Source organism: Symphodus melops, assembly GCF_947650265.1.
Source record: "Symphodus melops genome assembly, chromosome: 15".
In the NCBI taxonomy this organism is placed as follows: Eukaryota; Metazoa; Chordata; class Actinopteri; order Labriformes; family Labridae; genus Symphodus; species Symphodus melops.
In genome coordinates, this window is record NC_136705.1 from 4366892 (window position 1) to 4394103 (window position 27212).

Sequence of the window (27212 nt, forward strand, 5' to 3'; positions counted from 1 at the left end):
TTAGTAATATTCTTCAGACTGAGGTACCCTCGCAGTTAATCAGCTCTCAGCTTTGTTTCAGCGGAGATCTCCACCCTCTTGTCAGCTCTCCACATCACACCCATCTGCTGCGACTGTCTGTTCATGTCAGAGTCAACTGATGTTAACTTTAAACTTTAATGTATTACTCTGAACTCTCTCATCAATATCTCTTACTACAACATTTATGGCAGCACATTAATATAACACACAAGCAAAGAGCTTTACCACACCTTATCTCTTAGCTGAGCTTTTTTTTAAGGATAACAATGGTCAGTGTCCTGCATCTTCTCTGGAGCTCAGAGGCGGGTTATTTCTTGTATGACTGTAAAGTAGAATGCAATCATGTGAGATGTATGTCTCTCATTTACTGCACACGGATGATTGTTTTACACTCTGGCTTTGGGGACAGTGTAAAAAGACATTCAATAAAAAATAAACACAATGTTTTGCAGAATTAGCTTTCAGCTCAAAATAAACTTTATTTGTTATCTACCAGTGTTACATGGTGCTTTAGAAAATTGACTCAGCAGGTAAGGCATTTAAAGTGAGAATAAGACCAAAAAGTACGAACAATAAACTTTTCAAATAAATCTGAAGAAATATCTTGGAGCTGTACAATCTGACAGTTTTGATTTGATTGATTTGTGAAAAGATCATTTCGCTTTTACTTAGTTTATTCATTTCCATGCACACATAAAAGTACAAATGTGTCATGAATTTGAGATTATTTAAGTATTTGAAAGAATTCAACATCTAATGATTTCAAGATTTTGGGGCAGTTTTGTCTTCAGTGAAACTCATGAATGACTTTTTTGACGATGAAAAGGTTAACACAATGCAATTACCAGGCGCAGATTAATGGTGCATTCATGTGTTGTCGGACATGTCAGGAAAATTAGTTTTCTCATTGTTAAATGTGCATGAAAGCCTGCTCAAGTTAGAACAACAACTCAGAAACGTGTCAAAATATGTTTTGTAAATGTTAACAAGAACGGCTTGCGAACTCGGAAACTTGGACCATTCAAGGAGCACATGAATGCAGCATTAGTGTCAATAAATAAATAATTAATTTAAAAAATCTCAATAAACACTTAAAAACGGCACTTAACTTAATACCTTACTTTGTAGAATCATCCAAAATCAATGCTCCTTATGGCGGTTGGTTTCCCTTCATATGTACTTTCATTTTCACTTTTCCCTTTTGACAACTCAACATAGAAATATCTACACAGTTTCTCCTCCTCTGGAAAGAGACCATTAACTTCACTAACTTTGACTTTTTGCTTCATGATTTACAACAACTGGCCAGAATTGAGCCACTAACCTGAAATAATAACACTTTTAGTCTAAAAATGTTTCTTCTGACTGCTCACATGTAGATGTTTTGGACCAACTTGATCATCATTACTTAAACGTAAGCCTTGTTGTAGCTGACAACCATATTGATCCCAAACCGATTATCCTGCACAGAAGGCAAGGATAGAGGTGACCTCACAGTGCGAGTCAGTCCATCATCCGCTGAGCCCCTCTCCTTATCTTTGTGACCTCTTCCTGCAGAGATCACTCACACACTGTCCTGTTGAGACATTCTGTCCTTCAACTCCTCTCCATATGAAGCTCTGTCTGTGCTGAGATCTACAGAGGACATGAGAACTCCAGCTCACTGTGGGGGGACTTCAGGCAGCCAAGCACAACCCCCAGACAGAAGCGCTTCCTGGTCCCAGTCACGTGAGCCTTTGTGGCCTGTTGGGACTGACCATGGTGACCAAGTCAGCTGTCCTAGAGAGGAAGAGCAGAGATATTACTTACACTGACATTTCAGCAACAATTTCTAACTTTTCCAACTTAAAATAGTAGTTTCAAAGTCGATCTTAATGTCCAATAACTTTCAACAAAAAGAATGGCGTCTTTCCCATTTCCACAGAGCATCCCAGTCGCCTGTTTCCAGCACTATATAGCTTTAGAAGCCGGCTGCGGAGAGAGAAGTGCATACCACTAGTTCACACACCTGCCTTCAGCTAAAAAGAAGCCAGTTAACCCATCTGCTTACTTGTTGATACAATGACTGAGGCTAAGAGACGGAAGAAGACAGAGGGAACCAAGAAAACATACAGAACCAGCAAGGAAAATATTTAACAGGCTTTTGCACGTTGGTGACAGCTTGTGTGCTATGTGAATACAGTGTTTTACAACAGTGCTGTTGCACTTAATGACCTCAGGCGGGCACTAAATCCCACCAAACCAAATTCCTTTATAATGTTGCTCCAAGGTACTAAACCACTGTCACTACATATGTTTATAAGAAGAATGTGTGTAAATGATGTGCAAAATCTATTAATTCCAAAGCCAATTATAGGCTTACAATCTGAAGTTTTACCTCAACTAATGAATTTGTTCTGCAGGTGAACATTGATGTTCTGTTTTAATCGAGTTATATTGCATATTAGGCGCAGTTTCAGCTGATGGTTTTACATTATGAGTCTGGTTTTGCCCAAGATCTCTGCCTCTAAATAGGACATTTTTCTTGCCACTGTAATGTTGTGTATGTACTGTAAGTGTATTGAACATCAGGTGTTATGAAATGACACTGTACAAACAATGATTGATTGATGCTAACTTAAAATATCAATGTACAGCCACTTATGATTATACCTTTCTTCTGTGGGTTACCCCGTTGCGTTGGAGCCCTCCTGAGAAGTCTGACCTCTGCTGAGAGTCTACGCTGTACCGGGAAGAAACTGCCTGATGCTGCCCGTCATTCTGGTTTTCCCAACGAGCAAATCCTTTATTCTTAGATGATTTCCTGTGAGTCCTGTATTTCATTTTAGGGAAAGTGTGTGATCCGCTGTCTGTGCCCCCCCAGCTGTGTTCAGGCCATAGGGGCTCGGTCTGTGTGGCCTGGCTGGTAGTGGCCCTCTGCAGACGCACAGAGATCCTCTGAGCTGAGCCAGTCATCAGGGTGATGGATTGAGGGTCCAGAGCTGGAGCTGCCGATGTGACAGATGGGAAGTCAAACACCTCATCCTCATCTGAAGGGAACACAGAACATTAGGAATAAATTATTTATTTTTTTATATTAGCACTAACATGCTCGTTTAGAAATGTCTGTAGAATAAAACGACCTGCACAGGTGGGAAGAGCGGGGCTGCTCGGCAATGAGCTGTGGGTCAGTCTGGCTGGAGAAACACTACCCAAAGAGCTGGAGCGAATCAGCTTTCTACAGGCCAGAACCAACAGCTCCCGACACTGTTTATGACAGTTAACGCCACAGTCTGCAATATAAACACACAAACATCAGCTTATATTCAGGGGGGAAAATGTAGAAGTCCCAGAGTAGGTCTCCCTACTCTCTATACAGTGCATGATGCTTGTTAAAGAAGTGAAAAAGAGAAAAACTTAGAGCTTTTTGGCCTTCAGTAAAAGTATTCTAGGATTTAAGTCAGATGCCAGATTATGTTTAAGGGATCCTTTATGAACATCAAGAGTGTGACAGCAGTAAATAGTTTATTCAAACTGCACCATTTGGTGCATGAAATCTTCTACTCTCTCTCCACACGTCCTGTCTCTACATACTGTCCTATTAGATGAAGGCATACAGCCCCAACCCCGTTCATCAATCAGAAATCTTTTAGTTTTTACTTGTGTAGCACCAATTTATATCAAATGTAATCTCAAAAAAGCAGGTATAGAGATGCTTTCATATGAATGCACTCAACGCTGACTATGCCATTGGGAACAGTTTGGGGTTCACAGTCCTGCCCAAGAATGGAGGTGTGAGAATGAGGGTGGCTGTGGTTCAGGTGGTAGAGTTGGTCGTCTCTCAACTGGAAGATTAGGGGTTCGGTCCTTAACTCCTACCGCCACATGTCTGATGTGTCCTTGGGCAAGACACTTGACCACATGTTCTCCCACTGGTTCGGCGTATGAACGTGTATGAATGGGATTTTAGATCTCTTAGTTAGCTTAAACTGCTAAAATATCAGTACGTTTTGGTCAGTTATCGTTTAGCCAATTCGTTTTACCCCTCCATTCCATTGACACAATCTGACTTATACATATCTGTAGCTCAACAATACGAGATAGTATAAGATAATATGCACGTTGTATTTTATTATTAATTCCACAATTTTACAGAATACAGCGAGAGATGTAATAAAATAATACCTTTACACTTGTAGCCCTGTTTGATGATTCCCCAGAGCTGCAGGTACAGGAAGTTGAGAAATTATGCACAAGTCATCAACAGCAAACATTCTTGTAACTAACAGTGAATAAATAAAATCAAGCAAAGAGACAAAATATGATGCGAGAAGGATTTGAGATATATTGATTGGCTCGAGCCAAAGCTGTGAGTTTTTATGAGCGACATCCAGGATTCATGTAGCCTAAAGACTAAGCGATACTCACAAATCCAGCACAGTGTTCACAGAAAGTGGGCTTCAGGTATGTCATCTCCTGGAAGTCATGAATGAAACCTGGTCCCATCTTACACTGGAGCAGTGGATTAGCCCGAAGGAAATAGGCTATCATCTCATCCTTACTGATTAATCCATCTCTGACAGAAAAAGGGCCAAAAAAGAAAGTTAGGAAGATTATATATTTAAATAACATTTCAGTCAGGAATACTCTCTTGCAGTTTAAATAAACCGCCTTGCTGTCAGAGTGTGATAATGATTGGTTAGCATTCGGGTGGTTCTCAAATCAGCTGACAGCCGCTTGCCATCACAAAGTCTTTCCGCCTATGCAGGACTACATTAATGTTTAGTTAGGACATTTCTTTGTGTAACTTTATCTTATGATGAAAATAAGCCAACCACAACATTTATCTCAATCTTTTGTCAGTGAAATAAACCAATTACAACTCCTCAAAGATCATGGACAAACTATTTCACATCAAAAACATCCAAACATTAACTCCTGTGAAGTCACATTTATTTATTCATTTAACAGATTAAAAAAAAAAGTAGAATCTATTCTTTGAAGTCTGGACTTTCATCTTAGTGTTGTATAATTTTTATTGACTAATGATGCATCCGCAGGCTTTGGTGAAAGCAGGAAAAATGAGCTATTTTCGCATATGCTCTCCTAAAATAAATAAAAAAGACGCAGAAGCAGCTGACGAAGTGACAGAGTTGGTTATGTAGTGCTATAATGGCGATATTTTCCTTTATTTAATGCTACGTGTAGTTCAATGGTATCACAATATCCACAGTGTGTGATTGTTTTAACTGAGATTCTTCTTTCTTTCCTTTTTTTTACATGTATTTAAGCTGTTTTTTGTAACTCGACCTCAATGTTAAATTAAGGAAACTCCAATAATTATTGAGGCTTAGATAAAATAGTAAGAAAAAGTGAAGCATGTATTTAACTGTAATGTATTATTGAATAAAGACTCACAAGAAGGAGATGAAAGGGAAGTTCTTCAGGGTGAGTAATGAACCAAGAAATGACTGTGTCTAATCTTTAGGATGCAAATGCCTCAGAAAAAAGGGAGAGGGAAATTGGCCCTATATAGTTGTCAAACCATGATAAGAGGATGAGGATACTTGCTGAGGGGTTCCAAGATTGAATATTGTTGTTTTAAAAAAATATAATGTTAGATTTAAATGAATTTGAAAGTCATTTTGTAACATAAAAGCTACGGGGAAATAAGTAGTGTTGCTACATGTGATGTTGCTAACTATAGCAGCCAGTGACCAAGTCTTCCATAGTAATACCACAGTAGACAAGTCTCCCATAGCCCGCATTACTGGTGGTACACCAATGTCATTTTGAAAAAGCTAAACATTGTGGGTGAAATGGTTGCACACTTACTGATCTTTGTCTAAAACACAGAAGGAGTCCAGGAACGGAAAGTTAGCAGCAATGCTCTCAAAGTCCTCTTGAGAAATGTACCCATCATGGTCGTGGTCATAATTCCTGAAAACAGACTTCCGAAGAAAAAACAGATTACTTCAAACATATTATTCACACAAACCTATCAACTTGTAGGCTTCAGCAATGCTGAATACTGCATCATTTCTAATTGTTGACTCACATCCACCAGTTTCCTGATGTGTTTGTTGACTACTGAAGGGTCTGGTTTGGTGGTGACACCAGAGGCCCAGTCTAGTGGAGCCAAGGTTTTGTTGGGAGTAGTTGGAGAGGTAGGCTGTAAACAGGGATACAAATGACGTGCACAGGACTTAGATCAGGAAATTGAACGAGTCTGGTATGTCTAGTCCTACTAATGGATCAACTAAGGCAAAAAAGGAATACATTTCTTTGGACAAATTTGAGCACAACATTTGAACCATGTTAGCTTAAACTCACCAATGATTTAGGGTTACGTGGTTCTCTTACTAATGACAGCTCATAAATCTCATCCTCTGTGTAATAAAGGTCCAAAGAAAGCTGGAAAGATGAAGATGTTGAGTATAGTTATTTAAAAATATGAAAACAGAAGCAACGTTTTCAAAGTTTTGTTTTTCTTAGTCAACTAAAAACGTTCATGTATCAGAAGCTAAGACGTGTCCTGAACAAACACAATTTAACAGCATGAGTAAAGTGAAATGAATTCAAATACAAAGAATGATATCATGAATGTACCTTAAGTGCCCTCTACTAAGCCAGCAACACTTGCTTATTTCAGAACAATCTTTCCATGACCCCTTCTGTCTTAAACATACAGATTACCAACCTGCTGGTTGGTAACCCCTCACCGTTAGCAGGTAGATGAGGTCCATGTTGGGCTCCACTTGGGCAGCTGCAGTTTGTAAAGACACCAGCTCATTGAAGGTCATATAGAGCTGATGCATCTTCACCAGGTTCACTTTATTACTGTCATCAACCCAGTCAGGGAAGACGACATGCACCGCAATAAGGTCCTTGAGATGCACACCCAGGATGGGGATTTTGAAGCCTTGGCATTCGCTGAAGGCTTTCCGGTAACAAGAGTAGTTGTTGTTAGAAGAGACGAGTTCTGTCATCTCACTCCAGATCTGAAGCATAAGTGGGTACACTTGTGTAAGTAACATGGCTAAAACTGAATATTCTTCAGGTGAAGGCATGAATTGGACATGACTTACCAATACTTTTCTTAGGCAAGATGATGGAGTGCAGAAGTTCAAATTTAGGATTAAGGTTATCCCAATAGGAAGTTAACATCAAGCTCAGCAACTAACTAAAGGAAGGTGTGCTATGAGGCCAACGACAGAGCTACAACAGACTAATTCTAAACCAAATATAAAACAAATATTTAAGGTAATTTGTAAGAAGTTGTGAAATCAGTTGTTTGGTTAGAGTGCTTCAAGCGGCATTTTTCAGGGTCCAAGTTTTTGTGTCTATAAGAAAGACTATATTGTGGTTAGAAGTATCAAACCAAGCATAGAAAAGTGATGTGCTTTCTGGTAACTTCATATGTTGCATGTGTACTCTGTCTTACCTTCACAACTTCTGGAGCCAAAAACGAGTGAGTCTCCTTCAGTCGACAGATGGAGCTGTGGCTCAGCCCCCCCACCACAGCCATCAGAGTGTTGAAGTTCTGCAGCTGCAAAAGTTTCTGATGACAGAGATTGAAATTATGGAAAAACATGTTTTTCTTCTTCATTATTAATCGAATCCATAACATTCTATTGTGGTTGTTTGTTCTGTTGCATGATGTTCAAGTGAGAATTAATTTGGACTGGCTCATATCATATTCATTATATTCAACATCATGGTAAGATAGTTGTTTATTGGGGGCACAGTGCAATTCTCCTTAATAAAATAAGCAATATACACACATTATTGATGACAATAGACAATAATAAAGGATGCACTGCACACTTTAAATCTACAGCAATATATGTGTTTTGCGGATGAAAGACCCCTAAAATAATAATAGATGAAATTGATCCGTAGGGGATCTTTGTACAGTCTTGTCTTTGTCTTACCTGAGCCACATGGATGAATTTAGTTATAACATCTGCCCTGGTCTGAGGTGTTAGCTTGCTCAGCACCATAAGCTGGACCCACTGCGACACTCCGTTGAACAGAGCAATAGAGCGCTCCAGAGTCGGGTTGTCCACCAGGCAGCCATGGATCACATAGCTCTGGTAATCAGTGAACTGGTAGCAAGAGAGAAGAGAATTACATATTAAATATTCAAAATCCCATATATGTTTTTTCTTAATCTCAGGGGCTTGTAGGGTCTATGTGCCCAAAGAGCCTCTAAAAAAATCTTGATGACAATAGACAATAATTCCACACAACCAGTGGTAGCTGGTCAAAAGAGGGTACTAGGGTGCCGCCCACCTACTCCCCACAAGCTGAATGACAGACCTTCAATGAATAAGATTTTCTCAATTCAATTTTAGAAGAGTTTGCTCCACCTCAATACAAGAGACAAGAGCTTCTTGGAGCGTAGGAAAAGGCAACTCATGAACTGAGACACAAAGAGCCAGTCATGCAGTTGCACTTGATCCGAGCAATGATTGTCAGCAGAGAGGACTAGTCTGTTTTTAAACAGAGATTAGGGAACATAAGCCTGCTATAAAAGTGTGTTGTTTGTTGAATTTGTCAATTGGTTGCTACACATACTGGAGATACTAATTCTGTTAGTTAGTAGCTTTTCCAGTATGTGTTAGCATCAGGCTAACAAACTAAGTTTTACATCCTGGTCCATCTGTGATAAAGGATGTCCTAGTCAGAAGTAACTAACCTCATTCATACACATTCATAAGCAGCTGACGAAGCAGCAGGAGATTCTTGGGGTTAAGTGTCTTGATGTTACCAAGGACACACCAGACATGTTGCTGCAGGAGCTGGGGATCTTTACTTTTGTACTTTTTGTACACTGAGAAATGGGACAATGAATTTCCCAGGATCCCAAAAAGGGTTCATTAAAAAAATACAGCTACTGGATTGAAGCTTATATCCACATCTCAATGCTGAAGGTAGGACCGCCAGAACATTGCATTGTGGGGTAGCTAATGTGAAGAACAGTAAAAGGTAAAATAACACAAATCCAGTAAAGTGATCAGTTTATAAGGCAATCAATATACTTGTGCTTATGTTTAGAAAATCTAACATTTTTGTTTATCTAATTCTTGCATGGTGATTACTGTAACTTAAAATTATCAGTGGAGCGTTATTCTTGAATTTTCTGCGTCATGTTGCCAGGTTGCACCAGATAACAGAAACTATGGAACAGACTATAGAACACACCGACGTGCCCTTGGCTTCAGCCAGGAGGATTCATGGAATTTCCAAAGTATTCATCCTGTGGGAAGAATTAAAAAATCCCTGATGGTGGCTAGAAGAAGAAAACACACACAGCTCAATTTTTCTCTTAGATTCTGAATGATAGTTGGTTAATCTGCTGTTTTTCAAGTCAATCCCTGGTCATGTGTGGGAAAACGTGAGTATGCATGCGAACCAAAGCAGCAGCATCTGTCACCATATCACTATTCAAGGACAAACACTCACACAGAGTCCACTGTTTTCATCAAAATCTCAAACACACCATGAATACAGACTCTGGTCTTCTTCCTGGTGTTGTTAACAAGTAACCACCTGTCCTGTGAATACAAGGCAGTTCACACAGAGGCAGGCTGGACTCACATCAAAGCTCTGCAGCAGATGCTAGTTTCCCAACTTTGTTTCACCAATGGTCCCCATATTTAAAGAGAGAGAGACTTTTAATCACACATGGTTCAGATGTCACACCAGACTAATTGAGGCTGCAGCAGGAAAACCCCTTGAGTTTCCAGAAGTGTGTAATTTGTTTCTTATGAATTCAATCTTTATAAGAAAGAATGTGTTATTTCTTCTTTCAAATGATTGGCTACACTGTCTTGCTTTGACAGTTGCCTTTCTTGTTTATCAGAATTGGTCAAAGTAGCTATGCACTGAGGCTTATTCTTGTAATTTAACTTTTATGAAGAGGTAATGAAGTAATTTTTAATTGGATATTTATAATGCTATTTATAATGAAAATGATCATGAAGAACATTTGTAGTTTTCAGCCAAATATGTGACCTTAGTTTACCCCCCCCCCCCCCCCCCAGCTCACACACACACACACACACACACACACACACACACCTTGATACAATGGCAACGTTTAAACAATTGGACTATTGTAAACAAGCAGACCTGTTTGAAGACATACCGATATCCTCCGGATGGATTTGAACTCAAGGAAAGTGAGATGCTCGGCCAGCTCCATGGGCTCCAGGTGATCAAACAGCAGTGAGGCCTTGCCTTTCTTGGCCTGCTTCTTCCGCTGGGTCAGTTTACGCATCCAGTCATAGGATGGACTACAAAGTGAACAATATACAACATAGCCAACATGAAGATAGGTCCTTACGGTGTATTTTTAATATTGCCAACCACAAAAAATAAATTTGAACAATTTGCTACTAACTGACTAAAGCTCCAGAAAGATCACTATCTATATCAATAGAAAGGTTTGAACTTGGTATAAGTGTTCAGATCTTTAGCTGTTGGAAAATCTATTCTCTATGTTTATTCAATTCTAAATCTGGCAACATCTCCTTAAACTTTCCCTGTATGATCTTTTTGCCTTACATTGTGGAGATGTCGAGGAATTTGAAATGCTCCTCACAGCCGAGCTGAGCAGCCACATCTCTGAACTCTTCTGTGATCCGGATCAGACCCAAATCCAGGTTGAACTCTGCAGGGAATGTGACTATCCAGTACCTGAAAAGAACATCTCGTTTTTAGTTTTCTAAAGCTTTCCGTTGAATAAAAAAGGGCACTGTGAACTTGTGAGCATGTGACTCATGTGTCTGTATTGTGGTGTTACGGTTCAGGAAGTCCTTTCAACTGTATTCACAACTTTGAATTGTTGGATGTCCTCCCCCCCTCGGTGACCCCACTCTGCTGTAGAGTTTGCCTTATAACAAAGGGTTAGTCACTGGCTTGAGCCAAGTTTAAAAATAATTCTTGATTTTCTGTGTTAACACAACAGGGTAAGGAAAGAGCATTGTGAGGATAAAAACAAACTGCTGCCTCTGGTATTCAAGTGTTAAACCTTGAATATGAGAAGCAAAACACAACTCAGAGCAATCTGTGCATACCTGCAGGAAAAAGTGTGATATGTGGTGAAATTAGATGGAGGAATGAACATTTATCAGCTTACCTCATTAAATAACAAATCTTCAGCCTGGTTATCTGACAGTTGTCACCTTTGCAGTCACGGTACGTGGGGTAAGTTAAGGACTTTTCCAAGATTTGACAGAATATTACACCTTAATGTACAGCATATTAAGTATACTTAAATTAAAAATAATAATAATCACAGTTTTAGGATGAGTTAGCCGCTTATTGCTATATTACCCAAATGTAATTCATCAAGAGCATAGCACTTGTCAACATTTGTCAACATTACAGTATCAAGAACCACGGTCTGATCTGATTTTGGATTAAGGCCCAAAGTAAATTTCTTTCATTTGGATACTTTCAAAAATCTAGCTCTCTCTTGCTGGTTTCTCCAAAGATACAGATTTCAGTCATTGAGTTGAGTCCCATAAGCAAAATCAACAAACCCTTTATGATAATATATTAATCATAACACAGATAAATAAATCCCTATATCTCAAAATACATTGTTTTAAATTGGACGTTCATATCTGGAGCCAGCTTTTTTTCAAAATGATGTTAAAGCGTTGTGTTAATGTGTAGACGCTGCCGTTCCTGCAGACTTTCTGTCAGAGAGGATATATCAGCAGAAGCTTTCCCGCTAGTTCAGAGGATGTAACATACCAGCGATGCATCATCAGGAGGTTGCGGGGAAACAGGTTGGCCTGCAACTGTCCATTGTCATCTATTAAAAGAAGTGAGTCAAAATATTCTTGTTATAAATCCATTAAAAAGTTCAACACAATATTATGAACAATAAACAGCATTGCATCTCTAAGCATGACTACCTTATCCTGTGCCACAGTATTGTTGATGAGCCACACTGTATTCCTAAGAGGTAGGGTTCTTCATTACCACATAGGCTTTACATTAAAGGGGACATATTATAAAAAAATCCAGTTTGACATTTTGTTGACATATATTTTGGTAACCTGGGTGTCTACGAACCCTCATAATGTAAAATAAACCCATCCATTCCTTTGTTTGTGATCTGCACAAGTCTTTTAGCACATAGAAAAATGCTCTGTTTCAAAATTGCTGTCCTTGTGACATCACAGTGGGATTCTGTTAGCTCCACCCATGGACACGAACCCCCAGCCAAGAGCAAACTTTTGCTCATATCTGCCATAATTAGTTTCGTTAGCAAAGGAATGATGTCTACCGGAGAACTCAGTGGGGGCTCATTGCAATTAAAAGAGGCAGACCAAAACAGAGTGTTCGGTGAGATCTGGTTTATACAGGATCGCATTTTCAGTAAGTTGTGTATGTGCCTGCCTCAACTGGAGCCTTGACAAAATGTAGAATTTTTCCCTTCCACATTGGCTTCATATTTAACCATAACCATGATATGACTGTAATAAATCATAGATTAAATATAATCTTTAAGTGATTGAATATACCGTAAATTCCGGACTATAAACCGCTACTTTTTTCTCACACTTCGAGCACTGCGGCTTCTACTCCGGTGCGGCTAATGCATGGATTTTTTATGGGGGACAATGAGCTTCTGCCGCAAAAACATTTGACTTCGTCACGTCGGATCTTAATATCAGTCATTTTGCGCTTCATGCACGCACCCTCATCATGGAAAACACACGGAGAAATACATATGATGTAGCTTTCAAGTTAAAGGCGATTGACCTGGCTGTCAAAGAAGCTAACAGAGCTGCTGCACGTTAAGATGACACTGACAGCGACAACAGAGACTGAGGAAGTGAGTAATGAAGTCATTCTGAGGCAGTGAATGGATGGACTTTTTCTTGTGAAATATATTACGGTCATCTTTTTCATCAGCCGTGTTACAGACACCGTCGGCTAGGCTTCGTATTGTAACGGTTCATGTTGTAAAGTCAGTAGTTGACGGATTAAGCTGGGCTCTTGTAATATAGCCATCAGTAAGGTCCTTTACCTGCTTTTTGTAAACATAACAATGAGCATGGTCTTGTTACCTGCTCTTTTGTTAATGTTAACAGACAAACAGTAAGGTCCTTTACCTGCTTTTTTAAAGTGTCTTGAGATAACGCCTGTTATGAATTGACGCTATATAAATAAATAAAGATTGATTGATTGATTGATTGATAGTTGATAATGTGTTCATAATTCCGATTATGTGGAGAGTCAGTGAATGCACCAGCGAGAACGTGTTGAGTGGCTGTATGAGAGAACGCTGGGGGAGAGAGTTGGATTGTTACGGCAAGTTATGGTTTTGTTCTCTGCTGTAAACGGCGTGGTCACGGCCGACAGTGACCAGGTTATTAAGTTATTATTTGAACGCTCTCGTCGTCCTTTAACGTCCGTATGGACGCTACAGTATTTGCGGATGTTACCGGTAGCCTACGTCTGTGTAAATAGCTCTTGTTATAGCGTGGACACCTGCGGCTTATAATCAAGTGCGGCTTATATATGTACAAATACATTTATTTACTTATTTTTAGCCGGTGCGGCTTATATCCAGGTGCGCTCAATAGTATGGAATTTACGGTATATCTTTTTAAAGGGTCTCTTTTTAACACATTAGCTCAGATAACATTTTCTATGAAGCCCCTTCCATTGTATTTCATCTAATGTAATGGCCTTGAACCAATTGCCGTACAGTTGAGTCCCTAACGCCTGGGTCCCTATCTGTGCTCACTTTGTTAGGTAGATAATCAAGCCTTGATAGCAGACTTATCACGTGTCACTTACCAAATGCATGAATGCATTCATTTAAAAGAGCATCAAGAGATGCTGCCTTTCCCAATGCTGATGTTCCCATATTCAAGGACAGAGGTCACTTCTGCTCACTGCTCTCAACCAATCAGGGTTTTTCTGGGTAAGACAGAGAGACAGAGCAAGAGAGAGAGAATCATCAGTAAGAGAAAAAAAGTCATTTACAGAACTGGGTCATAAAGGTAGGTGTGGGAATAAATGCATTTTGATTATGAGAAGAATAATGTTCATGTATCAGTTTCAGATTTGAATGTAAAACATGTTTTGCTCTCAAAGCAATGGTCAGTGAGACCTTTCTATTTAAAAAGAAAAAAACAAAAAGAAAAAAAAACACCCTCATCAAAGGTAGCCAGCTACAGGGTGATCAAACCTGAGCTTGTGTCCCATGCAGAATCATTTGTACCAGCAAACCCACGTGGCAACAGAAATTATAGATTGAAGTTCCATCAACTTGTTGTGTTGGAGCTGGAGTGCATTTTTAAGATGAATAAAATATTTTCTCTACGCCACATGTCTGTCTTTGAAGATTAAATGTTCCTTTTCTAGTAGGAAAGCCTTCATTTCACTTTTTCTCATTGCCCAAGGCAATCAGTAGTGATACTTCTAAGCCATAAGTCACTCCAGGGAACAGACTTTATTGTGATGTTGGGTTATGGATGTATACACAGACAGACTGTCTTTTAAGTTTGTTTTCGTGTCACTATGTTTCCTTTAATCCGTTCTACTCAGGCTACGAAGACTGACTCCTTGTGCTGCTCCTTCAAAGATACTACCCCTGTCTACTGCAAGGGGATCCACTACGGCTCATTATGTTATTGACATGAACTTGGTGTGGCAAACATCACTTGCCCACATCTAAGATATTCCTTACGTCAGCTCTATTAATCCTTGTGCCAGTTATTTCATCTGTGTATGTGTGTACTTGTCTGAATGAAAGAAGACCTTGTTTTTTTTTAGTGTAAATGGATAAAATCTCTAATGGGGCAATCCTCAGAATCCTACTGTGTCTGGTGATTTCAGTACAAACATCACCACATTATTCTGGCAATAAAATATTACAGAGAACACTCTGAAGTCTGAAGGATGATTCTTACATTCATTGATGTGAGTGCAGTAACCTAGGATGACCTGGTAGTGTCACTATTTTGAGAGACAGGGTTGTAAAGCATTCAATGATACAATGAGGGTATGGATTAACTGATGAAAACAATACAATCACAGCCCCTCTGTGTGTTATCGGAAATAAACTGAGCATCTTCCAGAAATCACTGCATACCCAGAAACCACAGCACTGCCCGATGTGTAGCTTCAGTAATAGTTGTTTGGCTGACAGTAGCATTCACCTGCTAATGCTATCATAACCACCTGAACTCAGTTACTGTGGTTTGAGTATGCTAAAGCTAGCTCCCATCACCATTGCCTCAATATCAAGCTGATACTTATACCCAAGCTTCAGCTCACACAGACAAACCCGTGTGTGTTGGGGAGAAAGAGAGAGAGCTAGCTGCGAGTGATTAAGACTGATGCGGCTTCTTGGGACAGTTTTTCCTTTAGGCTACACAACCAGACACATTTTTTAGCCAATGTTTGGTGCTCCCTTGAAAATGAGGTGATAAACCTCAAGGGTCTTATCCTAATATAATACATTTCTTTCAGGGGAAATGTTCTTTTTTACAGCTGTTATTAAGACATGCTACATAAACACACCCTGAAATACTCACACATGCACAAACAGAGTCTTCTGGACATGCATGGAGAGGTGTCATAGTGAGAAGTCTGCCCACATCGACATTCCACTTTAACACTCTTTCAAACAATCGCCTCATAGATCAGTTATTATGAAAGGTGCTGAGTCAACATTTCAATTTCTCAATCACAGTAGATACAAATAGTTAAACGTTTTGTGAAACAAACTCTGTCAGAGGTTACTGACAATTTAACTCGCTTCTAGCACAAACACTATGTTCACTGTAATCTTGATAAAAGGTCTTTAGTCCAATTAAGACAGCTGATAAATTACATACATCCACACGTCCCAAACAGCCAGCTCGACATCTGCCTTGAAAACTTGCTGCGTTTTAACATCTCTCCATTTTTCAAAAGCATCTCCAAAGTTTTTCCTAGTTTTACCACATTTCTGGTCATGGCAATTTTTTTTTTAGAAAAAAGCAGATGTTGAGATCAGGTAGAATCAGTTATATCTGAACCAGATTGCTTGCCTGCTTCTATCACTGTAACACCAGTCCTGTTGTTTATGTGTTTACTTGACAAACTGAAAACTGAACTGACAAAAAGTCTGTGTGGTGATGCTTTGGAAAAGAACATTCAGACCATTCAGGACTGGACTTGAAACTGCATCATTGTCAACGAATCCTGCACTTTAGAAATACTTTTCCCTGAACATAATGAAATCATATTTGCATGACCTTTCACAAACTGCTATAAGAATGTCTACATAAGACTGATAGCAAGGAAAACTAGTTTATGTTTGATAAGTGACCGTTTTTTTTTTTTGTCTATTTAAAATGTAATGTTTATGACTGACCTTGCACAGAGCACATGGTCTTCAGAGGAACAGTCAAAGTCAGGGTTGAAGACTTTTTTGATGTATTACCCAGTTTTATGGCATTGCCCAACAGTTATTTGTCATGTGAATTTAAACTACTTCTATATTTGATATTGGACACTGAATCAGACCTAAAAGGGTTTTATCAGAACAAAAACAAAATAAAATAAAGGACTTGTTACAACGAACTATGTAAAATCATTCAAATTAAAACATTATTTCAGCTGAGAACAGAAACATACAAAACAATGGTGCGAACCAAGCAGCAAGTTTTAGCAGCCTAATTTAAGATGCACAACAAGCAGGTCTGAAGCCTTAGATTTAGAGGAGTGAAAAATCCATGACCTTCAGGGGACTTTGTATTCACACAAACACAAAACTTCTAAAATTTCCAGATACATTCAGGTTGAGCTGCATGTATGCAAATGGGTACTTTTTTCACCACCTTACCCAGACACCTTCCTGCCGGTCCCCTTCTAAGTGAGTGGGATGTGTGAATGCATAACATTTGCTGTGACCAGGAAAATTGAGTAATAAGGCTTATATTAGTTACTGGTTAGAAACCAGTGCAACTGCCTGTGTCTGCTAGCCCGTATGTCCTTCTAGCTCCTTTTTTTCATAATGGGGAAATGTTCAATCACATGCAGCATTGATATTCTGTTTAAATTGTATGTCCTAAATATTTAACCTTAGCACCTGAGACACAAACAAAGCCTCAGTTTACAATGGACTCATCCACTATTTCATCTCTACTTACAACCACTGGGGTCTTCAACATGTCTTCAGACATAAAAAAAAAAAAAAGAAGAAGTTGACAACTTGCCTTAGGACTCATAAGCTGCAGTGAGGATGATACATTTCAACTCAGTCCCATTCTGTGAACCATTTATTCTGTTCAGGGTTTCAGGGTCACAACCCAAGAGTGATTCTGGACCAGAATGCACCCACATTCAAAGTCTTTAAGACAGATAAACATATTTACACATCCACATTAACGCCTAAGGGTAACTGACAGTCCAAGCTCTATATGTGTCATGCGTGGGTGAGACATAATGCTGCAGGAGGAAATCAACATGGACTGTGCACTTGCTTAAAGTTAATCCGTAGAGGAAATTATATTTTAAAGTCCACTACAACAGCAGTGGTTTTCTGTTTCTCGATGAATAACAAAACTAGCTCATTGTTCTAGCTTGTCTTTGGAATAATGATAAACTCTTCTTGATTTTATCTCAGCTGTGTATAAGTAGTGTTTTTAGCAATCTCACCCTGCTTTCTTTCTATCAGTCAAATATGTCTCATCAGCATAAATTGTTCTGATTCAAAATATTTCTAACTGGAGCTTTAAAGGTGTTTGAAGTAAGTGTTATTCACATGAAGGTGAGCAACTGACTCATCTGCTCACAATTTGATTTATGCTATGGCTTCAGCCTTAACATGCTGTGATATGACAAGAGGGAATGTGAACAATTTAAGCATATGCAATTAATGCTGCTAACAGTGTGACAGAGGGGCCTTAAAAACACCAAACAGACCATTGGAAGCTTCACAAAGTGTTGTCTTTCACACTGTCTCTGTAGAGTTTACAGAGACAGTGTGTCTCCAGTGTATACGCTATGACGCATCTGTTTTGACCAGAGGCGCTGCTTGTCAATAGGCAAGGCAGGCAACTGATTGGGGCTCCAGGCCAGTTAAGAGGCCCCTAATGGCTGACAAACTTTAAAGGTCCCATATTATGCTTTTTCTGGTTTATATGCTCTTTAGTGTGTTTTCCATTCAAATACATTCATACGCTGCCGATGAAGCAGCAAGAGCAATTTGGGGTTAAGTGTCTTGCTCAGGGACACATTGGATGTTGTTGCAGGACCTGGGGATCAAACCCCTGACCTTCAGATAGGAACATCTCTGAGGCCAAGCCCCCTGTAGGACACCTCCCAAACAGGACCCATCTTATAGCACTCACTCCTAATGCCCTGCTCAGCATCTGTGAATTATGCATCATGAATTATGTCTGTAAAAAAATTTGTTGATGAAGGCAAGTTAAAAGGAATTAAAAGAGGAAAACGATAACTAACTGGTTGGAGTTAGTTGAATGAATTTCTGCCTTGGGGCTCAAAACACCCTTGAATCACAACTGGTGTTGATGCTAGATCAAACAGTAATGAGTTATGTGTCAATTGGAATGGAAACACACAAACACGTATTTATGTTTTCTCCCCTTTCATTGCGCTGCCTGGCTGTGTACGTTACAGTCAGCTGTGCCCCTTAGCATGACTTGTGCTTTCCTGCTTTCACAATGGGTCACTGTGTCTCTATCTCGACTTCACGGATGCGTCATTGTTGGCTTGGCTTTTGCACAGTCGACATGTGGCTATTCCATCTACATACGCTGATGCTCTGATGTGGGTGCTCACTCACAAACTGGATCAAAAGAACAATACAAACACAATAGACTTTTACCTGCGTGCACGCACACACACACACACGCGCACACACACACACACAAATGTGCAAAGTCAGAAAGAGCCAACTGCAATGTAAAGCCATCTGTATTAACACACACACACACACACACACACACACACACACACACACACACACACACACACACACACACACACACACACACACACACACACACACACACACACACACACACACACACACACACACACACACACACACAGCTTCAGTCCAACACTGAGAGCCTTTAAAACAGAACATGAGTCCATATCTTTAGTCCAGGTTGCAAACAAACACCTGGCTTTTGCCAGGCTTTAAATCACACTCTTGCTATCACAGAAACCAGGAATCAAAACTTTAACACATATACACACACCATATTTCCCAAGCAGTCAAATCTTACCCCCTGAAGAGCAGCGTCGCAGCAACCATCCAGGCTAAAGATCAGTCCCTTCCCTGAGATTACTGTAACTGCTGCTGGATGCTACTATTGGCTGTCAAGCAGAGAGACTCCAATGATTGAGAGCACACTTCAGTATGACCACCACCGCTGCCGCCTCCTCCTCCTCCTCCTCCTCTTGTTGGTAAACACAGCAGCCTGAAGCAGCAGCAGTCATGCCATGTGACCTTACACACACACACATCCTCACACACGTCATGTATATTGTAGTTGTGAGAGCTGATTTGACATAATACTTGCTTTAATCTGACTTATCACTCTATAAATCTGTTGAGAGGAAGAATGCAACACATTTATCAAGTTATTTGACTATGAACTTCTTTGAGTGCGAATAAGTGCAGTGTAGTGCAGTGTAGGCACATATTGGAATCAGAAGTGTTCTAGTTTCAGTTTTTAGTTGGTTGGACAAACTTTGGCAACAGAAGTCTTGGTTGCAATACTTTAACCAATATCAACTTATTCATCTAAGTATTTAAATATTTTTTTTGACCAATGTGGCCTTTCCTGGATAGGACAGCTGAACTCAGAAATTGTTGGGATTAGAGAGTCGGGCAGGAAAGGGCCAAGGTCAGATCTGGATCCACGATAGCCGCAACCGTGACTATCGAATTGTACAACCGGGTTGAGCTTCAACCGCAATCTGAGGCCAGTTATGTTTTAGTTTAGTTTTTGTTTTTAATCCCGCAACAGTGCCGAAACGAAGCTTCACCATCAGTGTCCCTGTGTACTTATACTTTGCATCCGCACGTTACCCCCAATGTGTAATGTGACTTCCCATTTTGTAACACATTCCTGAAGCAAAGATTCAAAGTGTGCATGCACATAGACAGCGCTGTTGTGCCTTGCATGGATGCATCCGGTGCATTCTTCATGTCTCAACATGCCCAAAGAGTCATTGCAAGCCAATTGAAATAAGATGGCAGACTTTAAAGGGGCTGATGATAACGCTTCTAAATGTGAGTAATTGGTTCTACTGAGGTTGCTCGGTGACAGAGGAGCGAGGCTCCAAAAGGTAGAGCAGGAACACCTGCTTACGCAAACAGCAAATCCTCTTTTGTCCAATCTGCCTCATATCAGTTCAGTCTGAGGAGGCTGAGTCCTCCTCAGTCTTTGATATGTGAAAGCCATCGTGTGTACAAGGACTTTGTACTGTAGATCTATTCAATACACAATTGGACACAGGGACAAGACATCAGAGCATTGCCAACGGTAGTTGTCATATCTCACAGTAGATATTTATTATTGAAGCTTTTTTCTGTCTCTTTTTCTGTAGGATTTGAATCCTGTAGGCTCCCTTTTCAGTCAAAAAACTGGAAACAATAAAAGTTTATGTAATTAAAAGGTTTTTTTTTGTTCATTTCAAGCTTTGATAAGTAACTCCTGAAATAATTTCAGTCAAGCAGACACTAAACAGGAAGTACATTAGAAATCAATATGATGTCCAGAGCAGAGGGACAAGTTGGAGTCATGTGGAGTCTAGTGCTGCAGACAGATGTTACATCGACCTTGGGTTCAGACAGCTGGTAAAACAGCTTAAACAGATGGCTAGTGTGTGTGTGTGTGTGTGTGTGTGTGTGTGTGTGTGTGCATTAGTGATTTTCAGGTTCATCAGCGTGTGCATTACCTCAGCCTTGTTTGTCTGATGAATCCCAGCTGCTGTACTTCATTGGCTTCTAACACGATGTAATTGAAGAAATGATGCACATTGTTTGGGCTGACATAGTTTCAACTTCTTTCCCATATTTTTTTCGATATTTATATGCTTTGGGTTTTTCATGGCTGTGCTGCTGTAAGAATTATCTGCTTTATATTTTTTGGACACGTTAAACCTGTTTATACGGTATATTCAGCTTTAATTAGCAGTATAGAATTCTTTGGGTTTGCTCATTCAACTTCTAAGCATTATAAGGTTACTGGCTAGTGTACCTGTCAGTCATTTTTATTTTATATAGCTTAAAATGATCATGGTATCACAATATCTATGTCATTGTGTCTTTTTGACCTTTTGAAAAGGCCCAAGTCCTCCCCATCACAGTCCAGATATTTTACATGCTGTGACATCGTACATAAGCGACGTAGTCTTTTATCGTGTTAACGTTTTGTAATCTCTTTTAGCAGTTGCTTTTAAGATGTAATAAAGTTGCAAATAATCACTCTTAAAAATAATATGTGCTTTATTGAGAGTACAGGTCCTTCTAAGATCCTTTAGCATTTCTACAATCGGTAGCGTTAGGACACTATTGTAACGATAGAGCACAAAGCTTAGTTTTATTCATCAGTAATAAAAAAAATTACAAAAAATATATATATATATATATATACGTCTTTTAAACATAACTCAAAGGAGACAGATATATGCACCCAGTTAATAAAGAAAAGCCTGTGCCTCATAGTTTTCTCCAGCACCTTTGGATTACCCAAAGGTTTGAATCTAGTCCACACTCATTTATGTGCCACATCTGCCTCTTCATCTTACATCATTATATTACATATAATGAAATAAGAAAAACAATAGTGGAACTGAGATGGCAGAATAGAGGTCTGCCTCACACTTTCAAAAGGCTCTTTTTTTCCTACCCCTTGAAAAATCGGACATTATTCAATTCATCCATCCATTCTCTGTACCACTTTTTCTGTTAAAGGCTCCAGGGATGGACTTGATCTGAGCTTGAAGCTGGCAGGGTTTCCTGCAGAAAATTCGCCAGTTGAGGAGGTAGCTAGCTCTTCAGTTTTATTTAGGGAAAGTGCTTTTTAAAAACCAATTCAACAGAAAGTGATATAAAAATGTGCATCACTTCAATAACAGAAGTCACCTGTTCGAAGAGCCAATTAAGAAACTAACATGTTTACAGCCTGGTAGAAAAAAAGGTCTGGTATTGTATGAATAGCTGATTATTATTTATTAATTTTTTTTATCTGAACACGCTGAACAGAGGGTCCTTTTTTGAAAAGTTCGTTAGCATTTTACAATATGTCAACCTTCTCTGAGGGACTTCAGAAACCAATGGGTGATGTCAATGAAACTAAGTTCATGTTTATATACACTAAGTCTATGGCACAAAGGCGAAATGAATTAAGTAAAATTGAACAAAAAAAAATCTATTTTTGCAACCTATACTTTTTTACATGACTCTTACTAAACCAGGAAATGCTTTGACACAGAACTGTATTGCTCTAGGAAGAGTTGGTGAAGACAGCAGTAAAAGAAGTAAAAGGCAAACAGTCAAGATAATGAACACAGCCATCCATAGCTTTTTTTTTCAGTCTTATAAACAAAAACAGGGCATTTGGAATAATATAATATTATAAATGGATTAGATCTTTCAGTTTAATTATTGAATCCTTCACAGCGTTAAAACTCTACCTTGTCTATAAAGATCTTCACAAGACAAATTGCACAGCTTTTGTCGGTGAAGCTGTAAAGATATTCATATAGTTTTACATAAGATGAAAGGGATCTTGAACTCCGCCTCAGCTCAAAAGCCAGGACTGTGTGGGGGGTGCCGGTGGCCTCGTGGCTGTTGCGTGTGCTCCATGTGCAGAGGTCATGGTCCTCTAGGCAGGCAGCCCTGGTTCAAGTCCGACCTAGGCCCATTTCCTGCTTGTAATTCCCCACTCTCTCGCTCATAAAAAGCCCAAAATAAACCTTAAAAAAAGCCCGGACTGTATGACCAAATGGACCCACAGTACATGACCAAACTAGCTCCCCAAAAGTATTTGTTTAAAATGACTGCTGTGCTGGCTTTCTTTAAAGTGCCGTCTCAAGGCTGTGAAGAGCTAGAGAGAGACAGCTATTATCCAGCACCAAACATCCACAGGCAAAGAGCGAACACGTAACCTAACACTTATCTTTAACGTGTGGGAAGAAGCAAGAGCATTCAGAGAATCATGAAAAAAGCATGTAAGACAACCCTGCTCATCACCAAAGCACCACAGTGCTGATCTAAATACAACATTTTATACAAGAAGATTTGTGTTTTCAGTCTCTTGGAAAAAAACTGCATTCATGAACATCTACTGTGCCAGCTTATTTGAAACATTAGATGGCCAGTTTGTCCAGATCACAGTGTCTTTCACACTGAACTGTAAGTATTTTCATTTACCTTCAAAAATGTTTTTTTTATTTTTTGGACATGTGTATAGTGAGAGAGAAAAGTGTGTGGAATTCTCTCCCTTCTAACTAGTGAAGGTTATTTCTCATTTAGTAATTATTATTATTGTGACTGCAGGTTGCACAATCTGCACACATGATGATTGGAACCATGACTAAATGGAGTTGTTTAATAAATGAATTGGGCCAGAGTCAGATTACCATCAGTATATTTTGTGCTGTTGCTGATGTGACAAGCAATGAAATAATTATGCAAATGAGGTTTTGCAAGGGTCAATTGAGCCACAGCTCTTTATGAATGCATGCATCTTGTGCAGTTAATGTTGAAAACAGAGACGTGTAAAGAGAAAGCTGTCAGGCACAGAGGTTAACAAAGCTTGTCTAAATAAAAATAAAAACATTTTAACCCACATGAAAAGTGTTTCCTTCCAAGCATTTTGATGAATGACGTATCTGAGCATGAAAAGCCACCACAGCGACGCTCAATAGCGACTTCAGCTGCTCACCTGTTTATGAATCTGGTTTTGGTTGTGTCTAATAAGTGGGAAAACAAAAATTCAAAGGTTGCAGAGGCTTTATATTAGGTCCAGTGTAGGAGGAGACATTTAAAAAAAAAAATTCAGGGTCGTCTTGATGAGTAACTAAAACATTAATAGCTAGGGTGGAAGGCATTTACAAAATGTGATCTCCTCAGAGGACATAAAGAAAGAGTGTCGTGCATTAAATAAAGAAGGCTCTATCTGGCAACCAGCCGTTAAAACGTGTTGTCTGTTAACGAGACCAAATTTCAAGACACCGTCCGTATAGTATCAAGTAGTAGAATAGTATCAACTTTTAAAATCCTCACGTTTTTGTTCAGGTGGGCCCTCCTTACGTGTGCCACACACACACACACACACACACACACACACACACACACACACACCTGCTCTAATCATCAACCTATCAATAACTGATTCATGCTAATAAATGTCCACGTAAATTGACGACACAAAGAGTGACTTTTTGATTCTTATTTCCTTTCACTTTTACGATCACTCCCTTCATAAAAAACTTGCTATAAACACGCGTGTTGTTTGTCAATGACAAACACGTTGATTCGACCTCAGTCTTGCCAAGACGACACAACAAAGGCTAACCCTCAGAATAGCAGTTATAGTCCTGTATTAACTTTGTTTATAGATCATACTACAAAGAATTTACAATGCTACTCAATGTACATATATATATTTAAATTTACATATTTAACCTTTTAAAGACAGTGTTTTTGTATGTTGTAGAATCATGAATATGAATATAAAGATGTAGTTTTTAAGTGTCCATTTCCATTATTTTGTCGCTCACTGTGCTTAAATGTATTGTCTTTAATGACAACAGCTGTAATATCATGACATTTCTCCTGACACAGTGAAAGCATTGATTTTGATAAACATGTCTTCACATATATCAACATACATATCTCAGATGGTGAACGAACACATGAATACAAAATGCAACCTTGTTTCAGTATTACTGACATGAAGACATGATTGTTTCTCGCTGTCACAACACACACAAACAGTAAAAGGTCCATTTCTCAGGATGAACTATTGCTTCAAATAATAATAATTGCTAATAATGAGCAATAAAGAAATGCTCAAAAAAGCCACATGTAGCAAATGTTTGACAACTTACAAACTATTCATTTAAAATTTTACTCTCGTTTTTTCTCCTCATCTGAGAAATTGTTTTAAAACTGAAGGTAAACCAGCTGTCCATGGCAAAATATAGGATATCAAAAACAGTTACTAAAATATTGCAAACAGTAGTTTGAATGACTCTGCAACAGTAATACAGAACTTTTCTTCCTGTTAGTTAAACGACCATAACTCCATGTGAAAATCTGACACAGAGTCCTAACAAGAAAAAAATCTGCCTCCACACATTATTCTCCATCCAGAGCAGAATGAAAGAACCATTTAAAAACATGAAGAATGACATTGCAGCTTGGTTGAACACACATCTTACCTCAAGACTTTCAATCATCCAAGATGTACCAGCAGACCTCAAGGATCCAATGTTCAAGCATGTTCATTTATAGATCTGCTTTTTGTCCATTCAAATCCACATTAAACGTATCCACACAGTCGCTGTATCCACACGGCTGCTTCTACACCCAGCATATCTGTCCTGCTGTCAGAGCGGGATCATAGTGTCTCCTTACTTCTCAGTCAGATGGCCCTCGGTCATCCTAAAGCCCTTTGTCTATCTGAGCCATTAAACACAACTGCTGTGTACTCTGCCTGCGCAGCTCCCTGTGTTGTTTGTCTATATGGCCACTAGACTTCCTTCAATTCTTTCCCAACTTAGTTTTCCTGCCTGTGTTGCTTGGTTTTCCTGGACTGAGCCAAATATAGGGACCACACAAGGTAAGGTGGAAAAGAGCAGAGCAGGAAATGGATCACAATATGCTTGTGCGCACGTTTGTGTTTGTTTTCTGTGTGTCTTCCTGTCTCAAAATCCCGCCAACATTCATGATAACGCTGTCCAGTAAATGCACTGCCAAATGTGTCAGTGCAAATCAAGCGACAGAGTTTCTGTTGTAACTTTTTTTCAACATTTTGAGATTTAGACTCTTCATAGTCGATTAACAGGGTGGAGTTGGTGTGCGTGTTGTGTGTGCCTACATTGTTGCTCTATACTTGTGTGAGAGGGTCAGCCCATCCCATATTCCACTCTAATGACGTTGTCCACATTGTTTTGTCTCTCTGGGCTTCTAAAAATGTCTGCCTCAACAAAAACACTGACTGCACATCCTGCTGCCTGGCTGGACAAAAAGAATTGATCTCCAGCTTTTGTCTCACACACATTTTCTCACTGTAGTTGCCTGTATGACTACTACAATGAGGACAAAGGCATTTCTGAGGGTTAATGTCTGTAAACGAATAACAGATCCAACTATGGAACTTCACTTACATGCACATATTCAATTGAAATAATTACCTCTTGTTATCACTTCCTTATAAACTGATCTTACAGAAGACTATTTTTTCAACCATGCATTACATGGTGGCATGCAAGTTGTGAAAATCACGTGTTGATAAGGTCAGTGAGTGGGGTTGGGGTTAGGGCCTTTGTTGGCACATGGAGTTAGAAAGTCTAATGACTGTAAAACACATGAAGTTCACTTACTACAATAAGTGCATGGTTACTGTAGTAAACAGTAAAAAATCTGCTTAGCATCTGATCCGCTGCTCAGAGAATGCTAGTATATGTAGCTGACGCTACATTAAAAAAAAAAAAAAAAAAAAAATTCAAGTAGGCTACCATCTGTCTACGCTGCTAGCAGACACTCATTGTCATTTTACTGCATAGCAATCCAACTTAGTATTGAGTGCAGCAGGAATGTGCAGGCTGGATGTGTACAGTCAACAGCAAGTGGCTACGTTTTGTTGTGTTTCACATCAGAGCATAACAGGCAAGAAATCTGATTGAGAAGGTCACTATGATATCATTAGCAGCTTGTCAGCAGCAGCAGCAGCAGCTGCAGCCCTAGGTCAGTGTCGGCACTGTCTGTGATCAGCTGCAGAGCGACTGCATTACTGGTGTGTTTGGCAGCACAAACATTTAAAGACACAATTATAGCCATTTGCACAATGTGATTTCACAACATTGCCTCAACAGAGTTCTGCTGTCATTACACTTTTGTAGTTACACATTGCATCCTTAAGGGTGTAATATGAGTATACGTGTGTGTGATTTCACATTGCACTATTGCGTTG

At 39.3% G+C, this 27212-nt stretch overlaps 1 protein-coding gene across 1 annotated transcript; it reads right to left on the minus strand.

Moving 5' to 3' along the window:
- Positions 1 to 473: 473 nt before the first annotated feature.
- rasgrp3 (RAS guanyl releasing protein 3 (calcium and DAG-regulated)) lies at positions 474 to 25790 on the minus strand. The gene is made up of 17 exons (XM_079362776.1): positions 25459 to 25790; positions 13831 to 13953; positions 11728 to 11830; positions 11147 to 11209; positions 10573 to 10704; positions 10154 to 10301; positions 7935 to 8108; positions 7445 to 7561; positions 6723 to 7001; positions 6334 to 6414; positions 6059 to 6172; positions 5836 to 5951; positions 4429 to 4576; positions 4186 to 4222; positions 3144 to 3293; positions 2674 to 3050; positions 474 to 1800 (listed from the first exon to the last, which is right to left on the minus strand). Exons 2-17 carry the CDS (start codon positions 13898 to 13900, stop codon positions 1792 to 1794), a joined length of 2118 nt encoding a protein of 705 aa, XP_079218902.1. The 5' UTR covers positions 13901 to 13953; positions 25459 to 25790; the 3' UTR covers positions 474 to 1791.
- Positions 25791 to 27212: the final 1422 nt, after the last annotated feature.

Coding starts and splice junctions, on each gene's coding strand:
- rasgrp3 (XM_079362776.1), bottom strand. CDS start 13,900: ATGGGAACATCAGCATTGGGAAAGGCAGCATCTCTTGATGCTCTTTTA. Junction 7,002..7,444: donor TGGCTCCAGAAGTTGTGAAG/GTAAGACAGAGT, acceptor CTTATGCTTCAG/ATCTGGAGTGAGATGACAGA. Junction 5,952..6,058: donor ACATCAGGAAACTGGTGGAT/GTGAGTCAACAA, acceptor TTTCTTCGGAAG/TCTGTTTTCAGGAATTATGA.